This window comes from Canis lupus, chromosome 10 (genome assembly GCF_003254725.2).
Source record: "Canis lupus dingo isolate Sandy chromosome 10, ASM325472v2, whole genome shotgun sequence".
NCBI classification, from domain to species: domain Eukaryota; kingdom Metazoa; phylum Chordata; class Mammalia; order Carnivora; family Canidae; genus Canis; species Canis lupus.
Genome location: NC_064252.1, coordinates 50,045,680 through 50,064,344, shown reverse-complemented (window position 1 = coordinate 50,064,344; position 18,665 = coordinate 50,045,680). Strand labels below are relative to the sequence as shown.

The 18,665-nt window shown below is 54.4% G+C and overlaps 1 protein-coding gene across 7 annotated transcripts in view; it reads right to left on the bottom strand.

Annotated features, from left to right (window-relative positions):
- Nucleotides 1–18,665, bottom strand: part of TTC7A (tetratricopeptide repeat domain 7A) — a 144,615-nt gene that overhangs the window by 24,368 nt on the left and 101,582 nt on the right. For all 7 annotated transcript variants that reach the window (XM_025466022.3, XM_035696196.2, XM_035696198.2 and 4 more), the window contains exons 14-16: nucleotides 18,423–18,495; nucleotides 16,446–16,606; nucleotides 1,167–1,283 (exon numbers count right to left, since the gene is read on the bottom strand). In XM_025466022.3, coding sequence (XP_025321807.3) covers nucleotides 1,167–1,283; nucleotides 16,446–16,606; nucleotides 18,423–18,495 — 351 coding nt within the window. The remainder of the gene's footprint in view (nucleotides 1–1,166; nucleotides 1,284–16,445; nucleotides 16,607–18,422; nucleotides 18,496–18,665) is intronic.

The window sequence follows — 18,665 nt, the reverse complement described above, 5'->3', positions numbered from 1 at the left end:
CCTGCCACCTCCAAGGACAGCTCCTCTCTGGAAGGGGAGCCAGACTGTGTACCTGGCCCAAGTGGCTGCAGCCAGTGAGTGGCAAGGGGCATCTCGGTGCAGGTCCCCCTCACACAGTCTGTCTGGTTCTCATCCACATACCATCCAGCTGCCAGACAGCTTCCCATTCCCTTTCTGAAAAGTCCCTCACCTCAGAGCCTCCTTCTGGCAGTTTCTACTCACTGGGTCCTGCTCTGCCCTGGAAACTTCCAGGCCTTTCAAAGGCCTTCAAAGAGGCAAGCTCTACTTTGCCCAAGGGTTTTAACCCCATTTTACCCTGGGGCCCTCTCTGTAAATTCTGCCATTAGAGAGACATGCCTCTGGAGACCCTGAAAGCCTTCTGGGCTCCTAGAGTCCTGGTGAAAATGCAAACACGTCTACCAGGGTGGGGTCCCCTAAGGCCAATAATTTCAGGGAAGGGGAGGGAATGAGCACCAGAGGACCAGGAAGACATGGTGCACCTGCCTGGCACAAGGCACTCTTCTGCTTTGGGCTACACAGTGTCAACGGGATTTGAGCAAAGACTTTCAGCAGCTCTAACTTGGACCAGAGGGCCTATCTGGCCTAGGCAAAACCTGGAACCCAGGCTGGGGACCGTGGTAGGAGACAGGCTGTGTGGAGATGGTGGGTGAGAGCATTCAGCTTCTTTCCCCCTCTTCTAGCTTCCAAATGGAGCTAGGAAGAAGCAACGGGCTCAGGAGGGCTGGGACTCAGGGGACAGAGGTTCAAGTCCCAGCACTACCATTTACCAGGTGAGCGACTCTGGCAAATTCTGTAAGGTCTCAGAGTCTTAGTTTCCTTTCTAGGCTGAGAATAAAATCTGACAGTGTTTGAGATACAAGCAGCAATCCCCATGCCTGGCCCAGATGCTCAATAATGACTTCCTTTTGTACTCCTCTGAACTTCTGCTTCCTAAGCAGATCCTTTGTGTCCTCACAGAGGATGGTCAAAGGTGAAAATGAGCCTGCCTATGTAAAAGGCCCCGGGAGCAGTTAGTAGCGCAGTGGGACTAAAATACTGTCACCACCCCCAGGCCTCACGGCCACTCAGAGGTGGGCTGCTGCCTTGGCAACCACCACCCACCAGTGCTGCCAGGCCACCCCCTGGGGACGATGACAAGCACTCACCCCAGCTGGGAGAAGCTGTACAGGGTCTGCCACAGTCGCAGCATCTGCCTGCAGGTCACCAGGGCTTCCTCCGGGCCTTTCAGGACCTGTTCCAGCTTTACCTTGCTGAACATGAGGCTGCAGGGAAGGATGGTAGTGGTCAGTGTGCCCCTGCAGAGGGCCCCCCTGCCCCTGGCTTTCCTCCCAGGCTAGCATTCGGCCCCGCCATTCAGCAGGTTCACCTCGGCCACTTGGCCCCTCTCGTGGACCCTGCCTCACCCGCCGAAGCACCGTCAAAGTGTGGCTACTGCCCTTGCTTTGTTCACCCCTCCTACCCATGCCCACAGTACGCTCCGTCCCCAACGAACACATGGCTTTATATTTACATGCCCCACAGGCCCCCAGTGGGCCTTGTATACGAGAAGCAGACCCAGAAAGCAACTTTTAGTCAAGGAATGAAGCTAGGCCAGGAACTGGCAAAGAAAGGTCCCCTAAAGGGCAGAGTTCTGCTTTCGACCTTGCCGGCACACAATAGATGCTCAATTAACATCTCCTAAATTGAACTGCAAACCGTTTCCTGACCCTGGATACACGAGGACAGTCATCAGTCATGTGTTACTTTATCAAAGAAGTCTTCCCTGGGTTTCCTAAAATAGCCAGCTCCCCTTATATGTGCAATAGGATTTAAGTGCCACCAGGTCCTATCTGGTCACCATTTAGAACAGTCACTTTGTAAAGGGAGAGAGCAACCTCAGAATCTCTTTCAATCTATAAACTGGAGTCCTCTGAGGTCAGGATGGTGTGGGATGTGGGGATGTGGCCCTGATGGGGGCTGAAGGAGAGGAAACCACCACGAGGCAGGACGACAGGAGGGGGCCGACTGCTTTCTCCCTCTGCCCTGGACACAGCAGAGACCATCAGAACACTGCTCATCAGATCCAGGGCGTGTGTCCTGCCGTCCCAGATGTTGGCCCTTCAGTTTTTGGGGAGTACTGGGGTCCTAGGGAGGGTCACGGCAGCTGGGGACACTTAGGAAATTCAAGGCAGTGGCAATTTACTAGCAGCTACTGAAGTACTGCATTCTTTACACGGTGGTACTGCCAGCCGCACTGATGCACACCAGCTGCCCCGGCAGCATGTGAACTTGGCTGAGCCACTGAGGCCCAAACAAGGCTGTGACTCCGGTTCTCACTGGGTGGTGAGCAGTGAGGCCCTTTTAATCCTGGCATCGCCGTTGGACAAACCCACCTGACAGTCAGGCCCTGTACTTGATCGCTGCCCAGTGGTTCTGCTGGCCCATCCGGGGTTGGCACACGGGCCCTCACAGAGGTGGAGTCCTGCAGCGAGGCAGGGTGCATCCTGTGATCTGAGGCTGCAGGCACCGTTCGAGGAGGCCAGCGTTCCCCTCTGACCTCCCTCCCTCGGAGCCCTGGCCCCTCACCTAGTACGGAGACTGGGCCTCCCACTGTCATGAAGGACTTCAAGGGCCTCACTCAGCTCCTTGCTTCTCACACCCTGTTTTTCTTAGACTGTGACTGGCTGCTGGAGAATGAGGGTCAGGGTACAATCTGTTCCGATTCTCTTTTCAGGGGAGGAGGTTTGGGTTCTAGGCAAGTATTCCTTTTTCTTCCTCACTTTTCATAAAAAATGCATGAGCCTTTTCTGCCCCTGTCCACAGGACAGTCAGCACCCTTTTCCTCCATCCAGCCTCACCTCTCCATATTCATCTCCTCTTAAGTCTGACCTTAATTAAATTCCATCTTCCCTGGGTAGCCTTCCCCAGACCCTCAGGTGCCTCGTGCCCTTCTTGGAACATCTGCTAATGTGGCTGGCCTACAAGGTCCCTAGAGCAGAAACCATGGTCCCCACAGTGTGGACTGCATAGGCCTTGGCAGAAATGTGGTCTTTGCATCCTGGTGGGCAGCTGCTGGGGGAAACTGGCCCTGCCAGCCTCACTCTGCCTTCCTGGATTCCCAAAGGGTCCATCATTCTGCAAGTATTAGGAACCTCTGCTTTAGGAATCTGGAGTAGAAGACCCAACTTCCACCTTAGAGGTAACAATTAAGTGCTCAAATGACAAACTACCCAGATAATCAGGTGCTGATTATCAAGTGACAAGTTGATCAGACTCAGTGCAAGGAAGAAAGAGATAAGGGATCCTGCTGGGGCTGGTGTTTGATGAAAAGAAGGGTTGGGGGGCATAGGTGGGAGCTGAGGGAGAGAGGTGAAGCGCGGGGAAGGGGGTAACCAGAGGCTGGAGCAGCTGCTGAGAAGTGAAAACCCCTTCCCACAGGCATGGGGAACATCCAGGCTCGAGTCCATCCAAAGGCTGCCCCTCCCCTCAGGCAGCTGGTTCCCAGGACAGTTCCCTGAAGCACTCCCCTGGCACCCCATCTCCTCCCACATGTCACCTCTTCAGCTCCCCTCTGCTGGACCCCTTCCTCACCTCCACCCCCTGTCTGGTTCCCCCCACCCCCCAGTCCCTGAGCGTCAGGATGAGTGACAGACCCGACCACACCATGTGCCTAGAACAGAAGTGGCTGCAAGCGGAGCTGGCATACGGTGACTTCTACCAACACAGGCTGTTATCCTCACGGCTGCTGACATTCCATTAGCGTGAGTGACCCAGCGCGGAATTTCTCAACCAAACCACATCCTTTCTGGGCTGGGGCAAGCACTCCAGCAGTCACCCTCTGGTCGGATCCTCCACTCCCAGATCTTGGATCCTAGGAGGCTCTAGATTACCTCCTGAGATTTCCTGTCTCACAGCAGAGCACTGCCAAGAGGGATCTTCCTCAGCAAAGAACTCTGCCCGGACTGTCTGTTACATCAACTCAAATGGCTTTGTGCAGCGACCTTCTATTCCTGTCACGCCTCCCCACGCCCTTGGGTGCCCCGGTGCTGCTCATATGGGTATTATTGGCAACCTGAACTGGGGGACAGGCTCTTGGACTCATCTGTGCCCTGCTGCATGTCATCGCCCTTGCTGGGACGCACCCTTCTCCTCGAACATCAGGCCAACTCCTAACCAGATGTCACCTTCTGACTTCCTGTGTGTCCTCATGGGGGCTGTATTCCCCTCCAGGATACCCTTCACTATGTTGGACTTGGTCATTCACACACCTGCTGGCAGGCCTCTGGTGCACTGCTGAGCCCCCTCCCCTCCTTCCCTCTCTTCTGTCGCAGCACAGGGCCTCTCTCTATCCCGAGTGCCAGGATGGATGGCCTGGTTCTTCCCACAACAGCATGAGAAGGCTGGCTGAGTGCTGGCATGCCACTGCAGCTGGTAGGCGACACTTCCCAGAGCCATGCAACAGGCCGGAGCCTCACCGGAACACGGTGCTTCCAGGCAGGGCTTTGGGGAACCTGCTGGGCGTGAGGGCTGGGGGATGCAGGGGGCAAGCCTGGCCTCCCCACCCCTTCAACCAGCTCAGTCCCTGGCATGCCTGTTTTATATACTGAAAGAATTCTATTTTACTATTTTAATTTAGTGGTTTTAGTCCTCAGAGAAGCCCCAGCATGACCACCCCTGCCCTTCTCTAAGTATTCAGTAGTCTTTGCTTAGCATTTAATTACATAATCTATATCTCTAGATATTATCCATCTATAAATCTATATATTTATATACTTATCTTTTTGTCACATAGGCTTATGAGTTTAATAATGAAAATAAATTCGTATCAAGCATTTTTAAATTCAAATAATTTAGAAACACCTCGTGGCCGGTCCTACCTACAGGTGGGAAAGACACCATCTACCTCGTCCTGTGTCCTGTCATGCATCCCCACCTGGATGGCACGTACTTGTCGGCCAGGGCCCTGTTTCCCGCCAAGTCAGGGTCCTCCTCGCCTCTCCAGAGCCCAGCACAAGCTGAGCACACAGTGCCTGCTCAGTTCTGCGGAAATATGTGTTTTTACAACCATCTGGCCACATTCAGGGTCTCGCAATCCGCATTAAATCAGAACTGATTTCTGACACCATCACTTCCCCTGCTGGGTCCCAGTTAGGACGGAGGGGAGGAATCTGCTCATGTGATGCTTCATAACTGCAGAGTGGGTTATGGTGCCACACAGCAAGCAAAGTGCTGGCCGAGTCCACTTGGAGCTGCCTGGAAGCAAGTTTTACAGGGCCTGGGGAGGAGCAGGGGGTGTTCTGGGCAGGACATGACAGCGTCTGGCTCCTTACGATTTGGGGGTCTTCATCCCAGAGGACAGTCACCCAGGCAGAGCCAGAAGTACAACCACGGAGTGTCCCTGAGGCAGCGGCCCTCCCGGGAGCAGAACGGCCACACCGCTGACCCTGTACTGTGAAGTTGTTTCAGAGTGGACAGACGCTGGCCCAGGAGGGAGAAACCCAAGCCAAAGTCCCAGCTCCATTGTCACCCAGCAGGGCATGTCACAGGCTCCAGTGCAACAGGAGTGACGTCTCCCACCAGGTGAACTGCCATGACCTATATGCAGCCACTGAGAAACGCACAGCTGCACTTAGTCCTCCGGCACAGGCCTGCCCCGCGGCTGGGGGAAGGGAGTCCTGCTCCCAAACTGTAGGCCTAGTGGACCCAGCAATGCAGTCTCTAGGCCTTGTGCCTCTGAGGGCTCTCAGAAAGCCCTCGACCTCTGTGGCCTGTCTGGGAAGGCAGGCGGTCCTCCTTGTAGCTCCTGGGGCTTAAAGAAGGGTGTAGGAAAGGAAGGGGATAGGAGGGGGTGGATGGAGGCCCAGCCCGTTAGGTTCAGGTGAAGCAACCGTGGCCATAACCCCCTCTTGTAAGCACTTTCCTATTTGTTCCACTGGGGAAGCCCATGTGGAATAAACACCGAGGTCTTACGAGACTGAATGCCCTTCCCACGCCTTGCATCTGAAGGCAGATGTGAAAGTGAGTGTTTTCTCTGGGGAAGAAGAAGGAGCAAGAGTCCACATAAACACACCATGAGCTCTGTCCCACACCAGGGGTGAGGCTGCCTGGGTTACGGGAAGGAGTCCTGGGTCCTGGACTCCACACTCCGGTCCAATCCAAGTGGCATGTGTGCCCTGGTCCTTGTAGGCCACCTCATGCCCAGGCTTGGTGATCCCTCAGCCACCATCCTCACCATGTGCTCATCTATTGCCATGCTCTGGTCAAGGCCTCCCGTGTCACCCGCACAGTCCAGCACCCCAGGGACACACACACACACACACACACAGCCAGTGCTTGGCCAATAAACAGGCCCAGCCTCTGCTGGGCCACGAAACACTTCAGCCTTGTGTGAGTCTGCATCTGGGCCAGCCCTCTTCCTGGGGGTGTGGGAAGATGCAGATTAGCGAGACCAGCATCTCTGGGTGTTCCCACCGGGTACCTTTGCCCATCTGCCCAGCTGCTCAGGCTGGGGGGTGATGGAGGAAGTTCCTGAGAGATGTGCAGTCAGCCTGGCATCTGCCTCCTTCTCCTCCCCCCTCTCTTCCTGGGCCCTGCCTGGCCCATGTTCCCAGGGCAGGATCAGCCTACTAATTATTTGTCAAAAGGATTAAGATTTGGAGCTGTTCCCATCTGAGGCAAAGACAACTCATTTTTCCCCACTGCCAGAAAGAGGAGATATCTTAGGGTGAGCTTCCCTAGAACTGAGTGAACATGAATCCTTCCAAAAAATGTTTTCTTAGGAAAAAAATATTTAGTAAATAGGGGATATTTTTGTAAAGATGGCTTGAGCTAAGCAAGCACTGTCCTGGGATCAGAGGTCATCTTGTCCACTCTCCCTTCCCTGGAGCCTCGGATCATTCTCTCCTGTGTCCCCTCCCCGGCCTCTCCCTGCAGCACCCCGCTCCTGGTGGTAGAGGAGAAGGTGCAGAGCAGAGGCGGCTGCAGGAAAGGACATGGGCTGTGTAGGGCACGAGCACCAGGAGTCCACATCTTCCCTTTCCTGTTCCTGAAAACGGCTCCCTATAAAATCACTCAGCACACGCAATCAACGCCTGAGTGTGCCCACTGCTGCCTACCTGAAGGGGCCATCTTGGGCCTGTGGCTGTCCCCCAGTTAAACGGGAGCACATTGTGCTGCAACAGCCACCCACCCCATCGCCGCCAGTCTTCCCTAGCAGACCCTGTGCCCGGCAGGGACCATGGCTTTCCTATCTGTACCCCCAGTGACTGACCTAACGTTGCTCAACAGATCTTTGTGGAATAACAAGAGTCTGAGCCACAAGGACTCACCGAGGCCTCGGAGAGCTGTGGGCGGTTCTCGGGATGACAGACGTCCAAGGAAGGGGGCTGCTGTGTCCTGCACAACGGTCCACTCTCCCCTAGTCCCACCAGCCCCATCCCTCCGGCTCCTGGCCCTCGTGGGAGCCCCGCCACGGTGGGGGAGGGGGTGGTGGCAGGTGTGGCAAATGCACAGAAGGGGGAATTATCTCTTTAAAGGACAGTAATTAGTAATTCCGGCTGATGGCTGTGCCGTGCTGTTTTAATGAAGAGTTCTATTTTTACAGAAAACACATAATTGAGTGAAAAAGCAGGCTATTCTTTGAGTCAGGCGGCCACGCCTCTGGAAAGTCTAACTCTTGGGCCAGGAGGCCAGAGCCTGCCCCCCGCGCAGAGTTACACAGGAAGAGGGCCCCATCCCACGTGCCCCAGGCCCGACTCGGTGCTGAGAAGCAGCTCCTCATCTGATGACCCAAGTTCAAACCCCAGCTTCCCTTTCTTCCAGCCATGTGACCTCTGGGGCAAGTCATTTTAAATTCTCTAGAACTTGGGACGCCTGGGTGGCTCAGCAGTTAAGCGTCTACCTTCGGCCCAGGGCCTGATCCTGGAGACCCGGAATCGAGTCTCACATCAGGCTCCCTGCATGGAGCCTGCTTCTCCCTCTGCCTGTGTCTCTGCCTCTCTATCTCTCATGAATAAATAAATAAAATCTTAAAAAAATACCAAACAAAACTCAGAACTGGAGTTTTGTGTCCGTAAAATGGGAAGGATGGTATCTATACCGCCGGGGTGGGGAGGGGGGACTATTATATATAGAAAAATCTGTACAGAAAAGCCTAGCAGGCCTCTAGGAAATACAAGAATGGTTAGCAAGGAAAGGCTGGCTCATGTTTCTTTCCCACAGTGAGGCCCGCGGCACCCCGTGGAAAATTGGCCAAGGTCTCTCCCCTTGTCTTCCAGTACTCCCGGTTTACCTTCTCGTCCTACTGCTCATTGCTTTATACCTCCTCGACCTCCGAGTTTCATAGTTGCTATGCCTATTGCTTTTGCTCCACCCCCAATATTTGGTCCTGCATTGCCTTCTTATTTGGTCAATTTTCCTTCCTGGGGTATGCCTGCTCCTGCACCCTCAGAGAGAACAACTGAGGACAATAAATGGAGGGAGAAAAAAGGGTTGGGGGGAAAAGGTGAAAATTACTCATTTACGTTTTTATATTTGAAATCCCATTAGTTTAGCACTAATGTGCCTTACATGATTGAAGATTCAATAAAAATTCTAAAGTTTGGAAAAAAAAAAAAAAAAAAAGAAAAAGCCTAGCAGGGGGCTCGCACTTCCTAAAGCACTTGATCCAGGCTTGCCCTACCCATCGTTACCCAGCCCCTGGCACACCTCGCTTATGCCCTCACTGGTAAAGTGGGAGTAACAGCGGTTGCTGTACAGGTCCCCAAGGAGATCAGGGACTTAACACACGTGAAGCGCTCGGAGCAGCGCCTGGCACAGAGCAAGCACTGGGTACGCTGCTATTTTACTATTACTGACGCTCATGGGGTTCAAGCATCTCAGGGCTGTTCAGCCTGCCACCTGGCTTGGGTTCTAGCCCCTGCTCTGCCCTGTACCAGCTGTCTGACCTTGAGATATCCTCTAGCTTTCCCATTAGTTGTTTCAAGTAGGAGGGCTATAAGGAGCGAAAAATAAACACATCCAAATAAAACAACAGGGTAAGTGGAATGAGGGTTGTAGGATGCCAACATCCCTATGGGCTCCATCCTTCCCTCCTGGGTAACGAACAAAACAACTCCCCCAGTCTGCCCATCGGAGGGTCTACTGGGGTGTGCTGGGTGTCTAGCCATGGGTCCCCCACAGTGAGGAGGTGGAGCAGGCCTCTAGGAAATACAGGGCACAGGCCTCTCAGTCTCTGCTCCAAAGGTGCTTCCACCCATGAGGGGAAGTTCAAACAAACCATAAGAGAATCCAGTACTCAATCAAGTAGTTCAGTTTTCAGTTTTGACCAATAGAGGTGCGATGGGGGGCTTCCAGGCCCAGTGGTGCGGGCAGGGTGGCCCAGCAAGGATGACAACGACCCAAAGGTGGGGTGGGAGACCCAGCTGACCAGGCACAGAGGCCCCACTCCTAGAACAGGATGGGGGGCAGGGGAAGGGAAGGAACAGGCCCTCTGGTAGGAGTCAGCCCACCCCTTCACCCTCATTCAGGTTGGAGTCACCTGGCTCCAACACCTGGCTCTAACCTGTGGCCTAGGGTTCAGGGCAACACGTGTTGCACACACTCCTCTAAATTCCATGCCTCTGGGAGACTCCACCAGGGAAACTAACTGGTTAAACTCACACACATGCTTTTTGAGGGTACTATTTTGAAATAACTCTAACAGGGAGTGACTTCCCCCTAAGGTGGAGGGTCAGAGTGAAGCCCAGCTTTCTTACCTTCCTCTAGACTAACCCCTAACAGGAAAGGGATCCTGTCAGCAGCTCGTAGCCCTAAAAACCAATAACTTTCCCTTGGGTCTGGAGCATTAACTGACCCACATACCCTCATCTTTTGAGGCTCACACTGACCCACACCGCCTCTTACCAAATTCATTCAAAATGAAGTGACCTTGAAGTATTAAAAACATACAGCCAACAAACTTCTGCTTCTTGAAATGAGTCCCTCTTTGCTTCAAGGGCCCTGCCCTGAGAACAGCCTCAGGGCCTTTCTGAGAGCAACCGCACCTAAGCAGGCCTGTGGCTAGCTGGACGGCAAGGCCTTCTTATCTATGCTGACCCACAGGCCTCAGGCCCTGCTTCCCTTAGCTGCTGGCTACCTCCTGTTGTTTCCAGATGAAGCTCCAAACACAAACACATGATCTTGACAGATAAGAACACAAACCAAGCAGAGCCTTTCTATGACCAGTCAGGAGTGAAAGAACTTCCAGAAAAAAGGTCCCTAGGTGGAACAAAGGGAGGGTATGAGATACCAAGAAGCTAACACCTTGGTCTTGGTCTCTAATCTCTGCTCAGTGAGAAGATCCTTGGGACTCGAAGACCACCCACTGCAGAGGGGAGGCCAGCCCCGCCTCATGGGCAAGAATGCCCGCTCTCCTAGGGGCAGACAGGCTCGGTCTTGGGGCTGGGCCACAATGTTTGCATCCAGCAAAAGTTGTCAGCTGGGAGCTCGGGGAGTGAGGATCAGCAAACCAAGGGCTCGAATCACTTTTGCAAAAAAAAAAAAAAAAAAAAAAGACAAACAAGAAAACCCTGCAAAGGATACCTTCCTTCACTTCCTCTCTACCCCAAACAAACCAAACAACCTGGGTCATGGACCCTCCTGTGGAGCACAAAAGCAGACCGGCGTGGGGAGACCGAGTCCCCTGACTGCAGCGTCACATGGAGCAAGATCATAGGAGGCTCCACAGAATAACCAGCAAGGGGAAATGCTGAATGTCAAACCAGCTTAGCTGATGAGGAACTGACCTTTGGGGAAGAAAGTGCTGGTGCCAGTGATTATGCCTGGCTTAACACTTCCCTCAGCCACACGGCCTGCAAGTTTAACCCCTGGCTCTTTCCTCCCCGGGGGCTGTGCTAGCCAGAGATGTTTAATGAATCCAGCAAAGTGACAAACTATGTTTGTGCTAATACCTTTGATCCCAGCCCCCTCACTGGAGTGTTGGTATTTTAAGTGTCTTTTTGATCTACCATGAGTCCTTAATAAGAGCCGTCCAATACACACACCGGGGTTAAGTCAGAAATGGTAACGCAGGCCCTGGACTCCGATCCCTCTGCCCGAGTGGAATGCACCAAGGGAAATAACCTGAGAAAAAGGTGAGGCGGGCCAGGTAGATCAGAGAGGTGCCCTTGAGGCCACAGTCAGCCTCAACCAGAACCAGCCAAGGTCTGGCCCCAGCTCATGCCTAGTTATCAGCTCAAACATTTTCCAAAACAGCCTAGGTTTCCTGGGGGAGATGGCTGCGCCGCTAGTTTGTTTACACACGGCAAGCTCCGGCTTGCTGAGAGGCCCGTATGATTCCCGCACTGGGGGAGTGCCCCCCAGGATCTTCCAGGTCCCCCTGGGGGCCTGGGCCGGGCCAGGCGGAACCTCCCCGAAGGGCCTAGCGCCCCCACAGGGTGGGGTGGGAGGAGGTGGTCTTGTCAGTCGCCATCCACCCACGGTCTGGCTTTGCAAAACCAGTCTGGCGGGCTGCCAGGTCTGGGTGGGGGCCGTGACTGACAGGCTGGTTATTGGAAAGCTCCCATCATCAAGCCTAGGAATTTTGTTTGGTTGCCATGGTGACTTTCACTACAAGCGCCCTGACTAAAGCACAAGGAATCTGTTACCTAAAACCAGTGCCCCCAGAGCCCCAGCCTCAGGAACCTGCTTATCGGTGGCCTGTTCCCCTTGACCCCATATTCCGTCCCGCCCCAGCTGAGCCTCCCAGCTGCCTCCCTCCGGGGCCAGGGGAGCACAGGCAGCTCCAAGCTCACCCAGGACCCGACCACTCACATCCCCGGCCCCGGCCCCGGTGTACGGAGGGAGTCTGCTGCCCCCCTGAGGCCCCCTGCAGGCTGGCCGGGGCACATGTGTCGGGGCTTAGTCGGGAGCCCTCAGGATTTCAGGAAGCTGCTGGGGTGTCTGGTTGCCCCCGGGGCCAGGTTCACACTGTCCCCGCGGGGCCATCGGTCTCCGCCTCATCACGTTTCTGCCTTTTAAACCCAAGCCCCGTTAACTAAAGGTCAGCCCACAGCTCAGCAATCAAGGTTCTCTGCTTTCTTTCTAATCCCTGAATTCGGGGGTGGATTTCCAGAAGTTCAGCTCCACAAGAGCTGGGTTTTTCTCCAGGAGTCCTGAGCCTTGTCTGTAGGAATGGGGGCCTCCTGGGCCGCTGAGGAGCTTCCACCTCTCCCAGGGCCTCTGCCCTCTGCCTACACCTCCGGGCGCCCTCCTCTCGCTCTGCACCCACCGCGCACCCCACCCTCAGGTCCCACCTGCTGTCTCACTGTTGGAGCTGCCTGCCAGGTCCCTTCACACTGCTGCCCTGAACATGCTTCTAAACCGACTGCAAGACCTTCTTTTATCGGAGTCCTCCAACAGGCCTTAGGAGGCAGCGGGAGGCAGGGCAGGTGGCAGTGTCTGGCACATGAGCAAGCTGCTGGGAGCGGTGCAGGTAAGAGACGCACGACCTGGCGAGGGCGGGAGCCTCCATGTGACCCTCATGTGGGGCTAAGCTCCTGTGGAGAGGGCTGCGTCCCACCCACTGGCCTGCCCCCCTGTGCCAGGCCTGCTCCACCCTCCACACCGGCCTGTCAGCCGCTTGCTTCACTAAGACAGCCTTTGGGAGCCGATGCATGGGCAGGTTCTGCAGAAAAGAGGAGCCTCTGAAAAGCCTCAGCCCCTCAGAGCAGCCTTCGGGGGACTCTCGGTGGCATACAGAACTCCGGTCCTTAAGTGCCCTCAAATGGAGACCTCACTGGGGATGCGGAGGCCAGGGTGAAGGAGGTTTGACTTTTTCTTGTTTTGTTTTGTTTTGCTGCAATGGTATTTACTGGACCGGCTGTTGAATTATCTGCCGTGGCAACAGCTGGAGCCACGCGCAGCTTGTTACCGGTGCAGGGAGCAGCTGGAGAAGCAGGGCAGTCTCAGTTGAAGAGCAATGACATTTTTCAGTGATCCCTGGCCGGTAATGGGCTCAATGACATTTCCTGCTAATCCATGGGTTTCTGTACTCTGCTGTTCCATCTGTGGGGAAGAGTGTTGCCTCATTCGCAAAAAGCCATGGTCATGCTCTATGGTCACTCCAGAGCTGTGTGGTAGGTGAATTTTCCACAACCCCTCCCAACCTCCTATCATATGTATTTTTTTAAGAGTTGATTTTTTTCTTTCTCTCTTTCTTTCTTTTTTCTTTTTTTTTTAAGATAACAGAAATGTATTGTCTCAATAGTTCAGGACCCCAGATATACTCTATATTTTTTTTTCAGTTAGTTTTGCAGCCTTTTAGGGCTGGCTCCAATCAAGATGGAGGTCCTCATGGTCTTGGAGGGGAGGGACTCACAGTGGCTTAGAGATGAAGAATCTGCTACTGGTCCTTGGATGGGCAGGCTTTGTAGAATGAGGCATCATAGAGAATGGGATGCTCTGGTCCCCAGGCCTCTCTACTGTGACCCAAAAGAGAAGAACCCTAGGGATGGGACTCAAAACACTTTACCTCCTTAGGCTCAGACCCCAGAGAGGTCTCCCTGCTGTCAGCCCCATGGCCCGAGCTCCTGATACCGCAGCAGGATGGGGCAGCTGTATTCTCATGCAGAACCTGCCCCTTCAGAAGGCTCCTGCCTACAGAGGTAGGGACACAGTTGACAGAGCGGCACGATTATGCTACAAATTAACCAAGAACACAGTCTGCACTGGGGATAGGCTTGTCACTTTTTCTGCGTCCCATAGAGGATATGCTGAAAGCCATCTCCCTGGATACACGCACATAGGCACAAATGTTACGGTTCAGATCTAGGCATTCTTGGAGGCCCAGAAGCCCATCCATGGGCCTCACAAGGAGGAGTCACCAACCACGCAAGGACCACCTCTCCCCTACCCCCCATGAAGACACTTGCAGTGAGTGAAGCATTCCCTGATGAAGGAGTCAGCACCTGAGTGCTGGTGAGGACGGTGGGGGTGGGGAGCACCCTTGGGGGAAGGGCACACATGCTACCAACAAGAGGGGAGGGACTGGGGACAAGGGGGCTTCCTCACCCAGCCCAGGAGCCACCTTCCCTGAGGCGGGTCGGAGGTTAAGGGAGAGCCAGAGTGCTGCCTTCTAAACCCAACACCAACCCCTCATGCCATGGGTTTCCAGCAGATTTTCCAAAAATGCCATTAGGCTCTCTACATGAGGCCAGGGGACAAGATTTTACCAGCAGAAGGCATTCAGCCCAAAAGTTAGGAGGAGACACTGCAGTAAGATGTCAGACACTGGAATGGGAGGCTCCCTGCTGGGACGCAGAGCCCGTGGAAGGGCCAGGTGGCAGCACGAGAATCCCTTGCCCTGTTTCCATCAGGATAGCTCTGTTCCCCTTGCTCCCAGAGAGTCTCCAATGCATGTAAGATTTCATTCAGGAAAAGGACTTGCTGGTCAAACAATGGCTGATGCCAGGCCCAGACTCTCTTTCTTGTGCCACACACTCTGACCTGGGGGCAGGGCAAGGAGCCCTCCCCACTCTAGGATTCTAAGGTTTCCTTAAGGACAGTTTTTGTTTCCATCAAAGCCTAACTGACCACAGAGTAAACAGACACACACACACACACACACACACACACACACACACACACGGCTAGCAGCAGACAGTGGGTCAGACTGCCTGATAATCGTGAGAATGGAGCTTGAAAAAAGCGAGGTAAACAGGTATTAGAAGAGGAGGACCTTTGTCCTTAGTGTATTTTCACTAAAAGTAAAAAATAAACTTCTACACGTAGGTAGGCCTTGCTGTATTGTGCTTGGGATTAATGAGACAAGGTAACTAATCTCTTGTACACACACGCTGTTTTATCTGTGTTTTAGTATTCCCTAAGCTACCTGCCTTTTCAAGTGAACTGATTTCAATTTTAGTAACCTCTCAAATGCAGGGTTGAGGCCAAGAGTCAGGGCCATCTCCTGAACACAAAGAATGGGCTATGTCAAGTTCATGCATCATCTCTACCTACACCTGGCTACAGGCGGCTGAGACCCACCTGGGACAGGAAAGGTCAGGAGTCAGGGTGCTGTGGGCAGGGAGTCAGGGTGGCCTAGGAAAAGCAGGGCTGACCTGCGGGGTGAACGCCCACCCTTGGCTTTATTCACTGGGGCTTGCTCTTCAGTGGGGCACACTGGAAAGCTTACCCTAAAGGCACTCTGCTGCTCCCAAAACACCTTTCTTGAGCCTTGGTGAGGACAAAGCCTTCTCGCAAAAATCACACGCAAAGCTACCCATGGCATCCTCTGAAGGAGGCCAAAGGTTCAGGAAAGCCAGCTCTGTCCCTCTTCGGCTAGGGATGGACAGAGGCAGATGCCCAGGCTCCTCACACAAAGGGAGACTCGGACTGGGACAATTGCAGCTTCCCTTTATCACTTAACACAGCGGTGGCACCCACCAATTTCACCTAATTCTTTGTGTATCTGTTTTCATTGCCAGTGTGAGTCACCCCTCAAGGTAGCCAAGACCATGCTTCTTCCTGCTGTCTGAAGCGGACAGCCCCTAGCTGGTCTTAAATAGCCCTCCTTCAGACCTGAAGGTGTAATATGGTAGGAATGGGGGTGTTCAGGGACCCCTTATCCTGGGTTCACGGGATTCAGAGAAAACGATCTATTATACCCAGTGTCACAGGCCTTGGGGGAGGGGGGCAGAAATAAAAGATGACTGACTTCTTTGTTCCCTCCTGCAGAGCAACACACCCTACTGCCTCAGCTGGCCCAGCATGGCTCTTGTTCCCGTGCCCTGGTTGGGTGGCAGTGGGTCCTCTGTGTATAGGTGGGGGCAGAAAAGTCTAGTTCTGCCACACCCACCATGGCCTGGGCCAAATGCAGCATAAATCTTATTTCAAAGAGGGGAATCTAGGCAGTGTGGCACACGGGGGGTGAGGAGTTGTCAAGGATGGAGGGAGAGGCCAGGACTGCTCTGGAAGGAGAGAACCCATTCCCCCCAATACCTGTGGCTTGCCTAGAGGCAGGGAGATGGCTCACTTGGCCTCCCCAGTCCAGGTCCAGTCAGTGTTAGAATCTCATCCTTGGCTGGCTATGCCAGGGTTATGATTAAGTTACATGAGTCAGTGTCCCATGAGGCTCCAATGCAGAGCCCGGGGTGGGGTGGAAGCAGCTCAAGCACATGCATTTGAACACCGTCTCCTCTGTGACCCACGTAGTCCCCGTGAGCCTGCAGCTGCTGCACAGAGCTTGCCACTCCCCACCTGACGCCTCCTGGCATGGAACGCCAGAGCTATTCTCTGACCCTACAGGTCTTCGCCCCACCTTGCCCCTCCAGCCAGCAGGTGTGCATGCAGCAGGCACTTAATCAGTGTGTGCTGGCTGACTATGTGGCAGGGTGGAGGTGTGAACAGGCACCTGTGTCTGAGGCAGGCCAGCCCCCAGGCCCTGGCAGTGTTGACAGGGAACTCACTTGAAGTTCTCAGGATACTCTGTGATGGCCATGTTGATGACGTCCAGGGCATGCTGGTAGTGCTTCTGGGCAGAGAAGAGGAGCGCCAGCAGGTGGAGGGCGTTGGCATCATCCCGGCACACTTTCAGGGCCTCCTGCAGCTGCTCGATGGCACTGGATATCTGCCAGAGAAAAGTGCCAGCTTAGCAACCTTCTCCAAGGCCCGCCTCCCCCAGGACTCTGGTGCCAGAGCCGGCCAATGAAGGCACAGCAGACTTGAGCGAGACCCTGGGCCCTTGGGGGCGGGGTGGGTGCTCTGATGAGAAACCCCATCCCTAAATACCATGGCGAGAGGGACTCACTGTCCCAAGTCAGGCTCGGGAAGCCACTGCTGCTTGGGGGTAAAGGGGAGCAGGTTCATGGCATAGCATAGAGGTTCTAGGTGAATGTAGGGGCTGCAAGGAGGCCCCTCAGGTCCCTGGGTGCAGACCCAGAGGTGGCCTCTCCTCTGCACCTGTTCATGCAGTGACGGAGGCCTCATCTTGCTCAGGAGCCCACAGTGGCAAGAGCTTCAGCTCTGGGGTCAGGTGGAGGCACGGATGCCAGCCCTGCCACTTCCCAGCTGGAGCCTTCAGGTGACCTCTCTGAGCTGCAGTTCTTAGCTACAACGTGAGGGTGATGGTCATGACTGTGCCGGTGGCTGAGAGGGTCAGACAACGTAAGGAAATGTCCTGCACCGTACCACATGTGTAAGATGTGCCCTTCCCTCCCCAACCCCTCAGAGCCCAGGCAGCTACCAAGCAGGTAAGATGTCTCCTCCTCATCCTGACGGGTGTGTTCTCTTACGCCCTTGGGGCTGGTGACTACATTGGCTCTTGCGCCTCTGTCCATATCAGAGACCTATTCTCCCAGGAACCTTGGGAGTCTTTTCTAGAAAGTCTTGCTCCTTACCAAACCTTAAACAGGAGACTCCCATGCTCCCCAAAGGGTCTACGGTGCAGCCAGCTGGGGCGTTCGGTTCCCTGGTGTACCTGGCCCCAGCCGGGTCTCCACCCAGCCTCTGTGCACGCACACACACCTTGAGTGTTAGTGCCAGGCCCAGACTCCTTCCACGGGAACTTCCTTTCATGGAAAGTTCAAAGAAAGTGAAGGAGGCTAGGTTACTGTGGTCACCTTTCAGTTTGTTTGTGCCTCCCCAAGGCCATTCCTCCCTGCTGATTCTCCAGGGTGAAGCCCATTATCCTGGGCTGAGTATCCAAATCCACAGCTGTCACTGCTCATGCAGCCACATGTGTTCTGAGCAGGATGGGCTGCAAGGTATCAGAGACCCAGGTGGGCCAGGTCTAGCCTAGAGTCCATGCAAGAGTCCTCAACTCCCTTAAGCTCCCCAAGATCTGAGGTCCCCAAGGGAGCTGGGTGCCAGGCTCCACTGGCCTGGCCCAGCCACCATTCTCTCTGGGTAGACAGACCCCATTCATCAGAGGTGGCTGAATAATTAAAGATCATGAACTTGACTGGCAAGACAAGCACTGGTGCCTTGACAGAGAACTAAAAATAAAGTGGCTCCAGGTATTTCCGACTGTGTTCCTTAGAACGCCAGAGCAGAGTGACGTTTCTTGGTGAACAGTCGCAGAGAGGTACCAAGTGCTTCGCCCAGGACTTGGAAGTCAGGAGCCCTGTGGAGAAAGCCTGGTGGAAGGTGAGTACAGAAATCCTTCCTGTGGTCACTCAACAAGTTCTCAGGAGACCGCACTGTTCAAGGGGGTGTGAGGGCAGAGAACAATCCCTTCCTCTGTGCCCACCATGTGCTTTACCACATTTTCTGACTTAATCCTTACTAGGTCCCTCGGAGGTGGGTACAAAGGTGCTCACGTAATAGACAACAGAGACTCAGACAGGTCACGTGACTTGCAAAGGGCCACATGGCTGGTAAAAGTGGTACCAGTAGCAGATCAGCAGCACTTAGGGACCTGGGAGTTAGGAAATGTGACAACCCACCTGGCGGACGAGGGCCAGCTGCAGGGAGACATAGAGGATGACCTGGGGGTCACCGGGCGCCAGCTGCTGGGCTCTGTGTGGGGAAAGGCAGTGACAGGTCAGTTAGCAAGGACTGAGCACCCAGTGTGTGACGACAGCCTCCAGCAGGCCAGCCCTGTGCTGGGTGCTGCAGGGCAAGAGGTCGGACATTCTCAGGGGGGTGCCCGATGGGAGATGATGGTGGCAGCCCACAGGCAAGCAAGC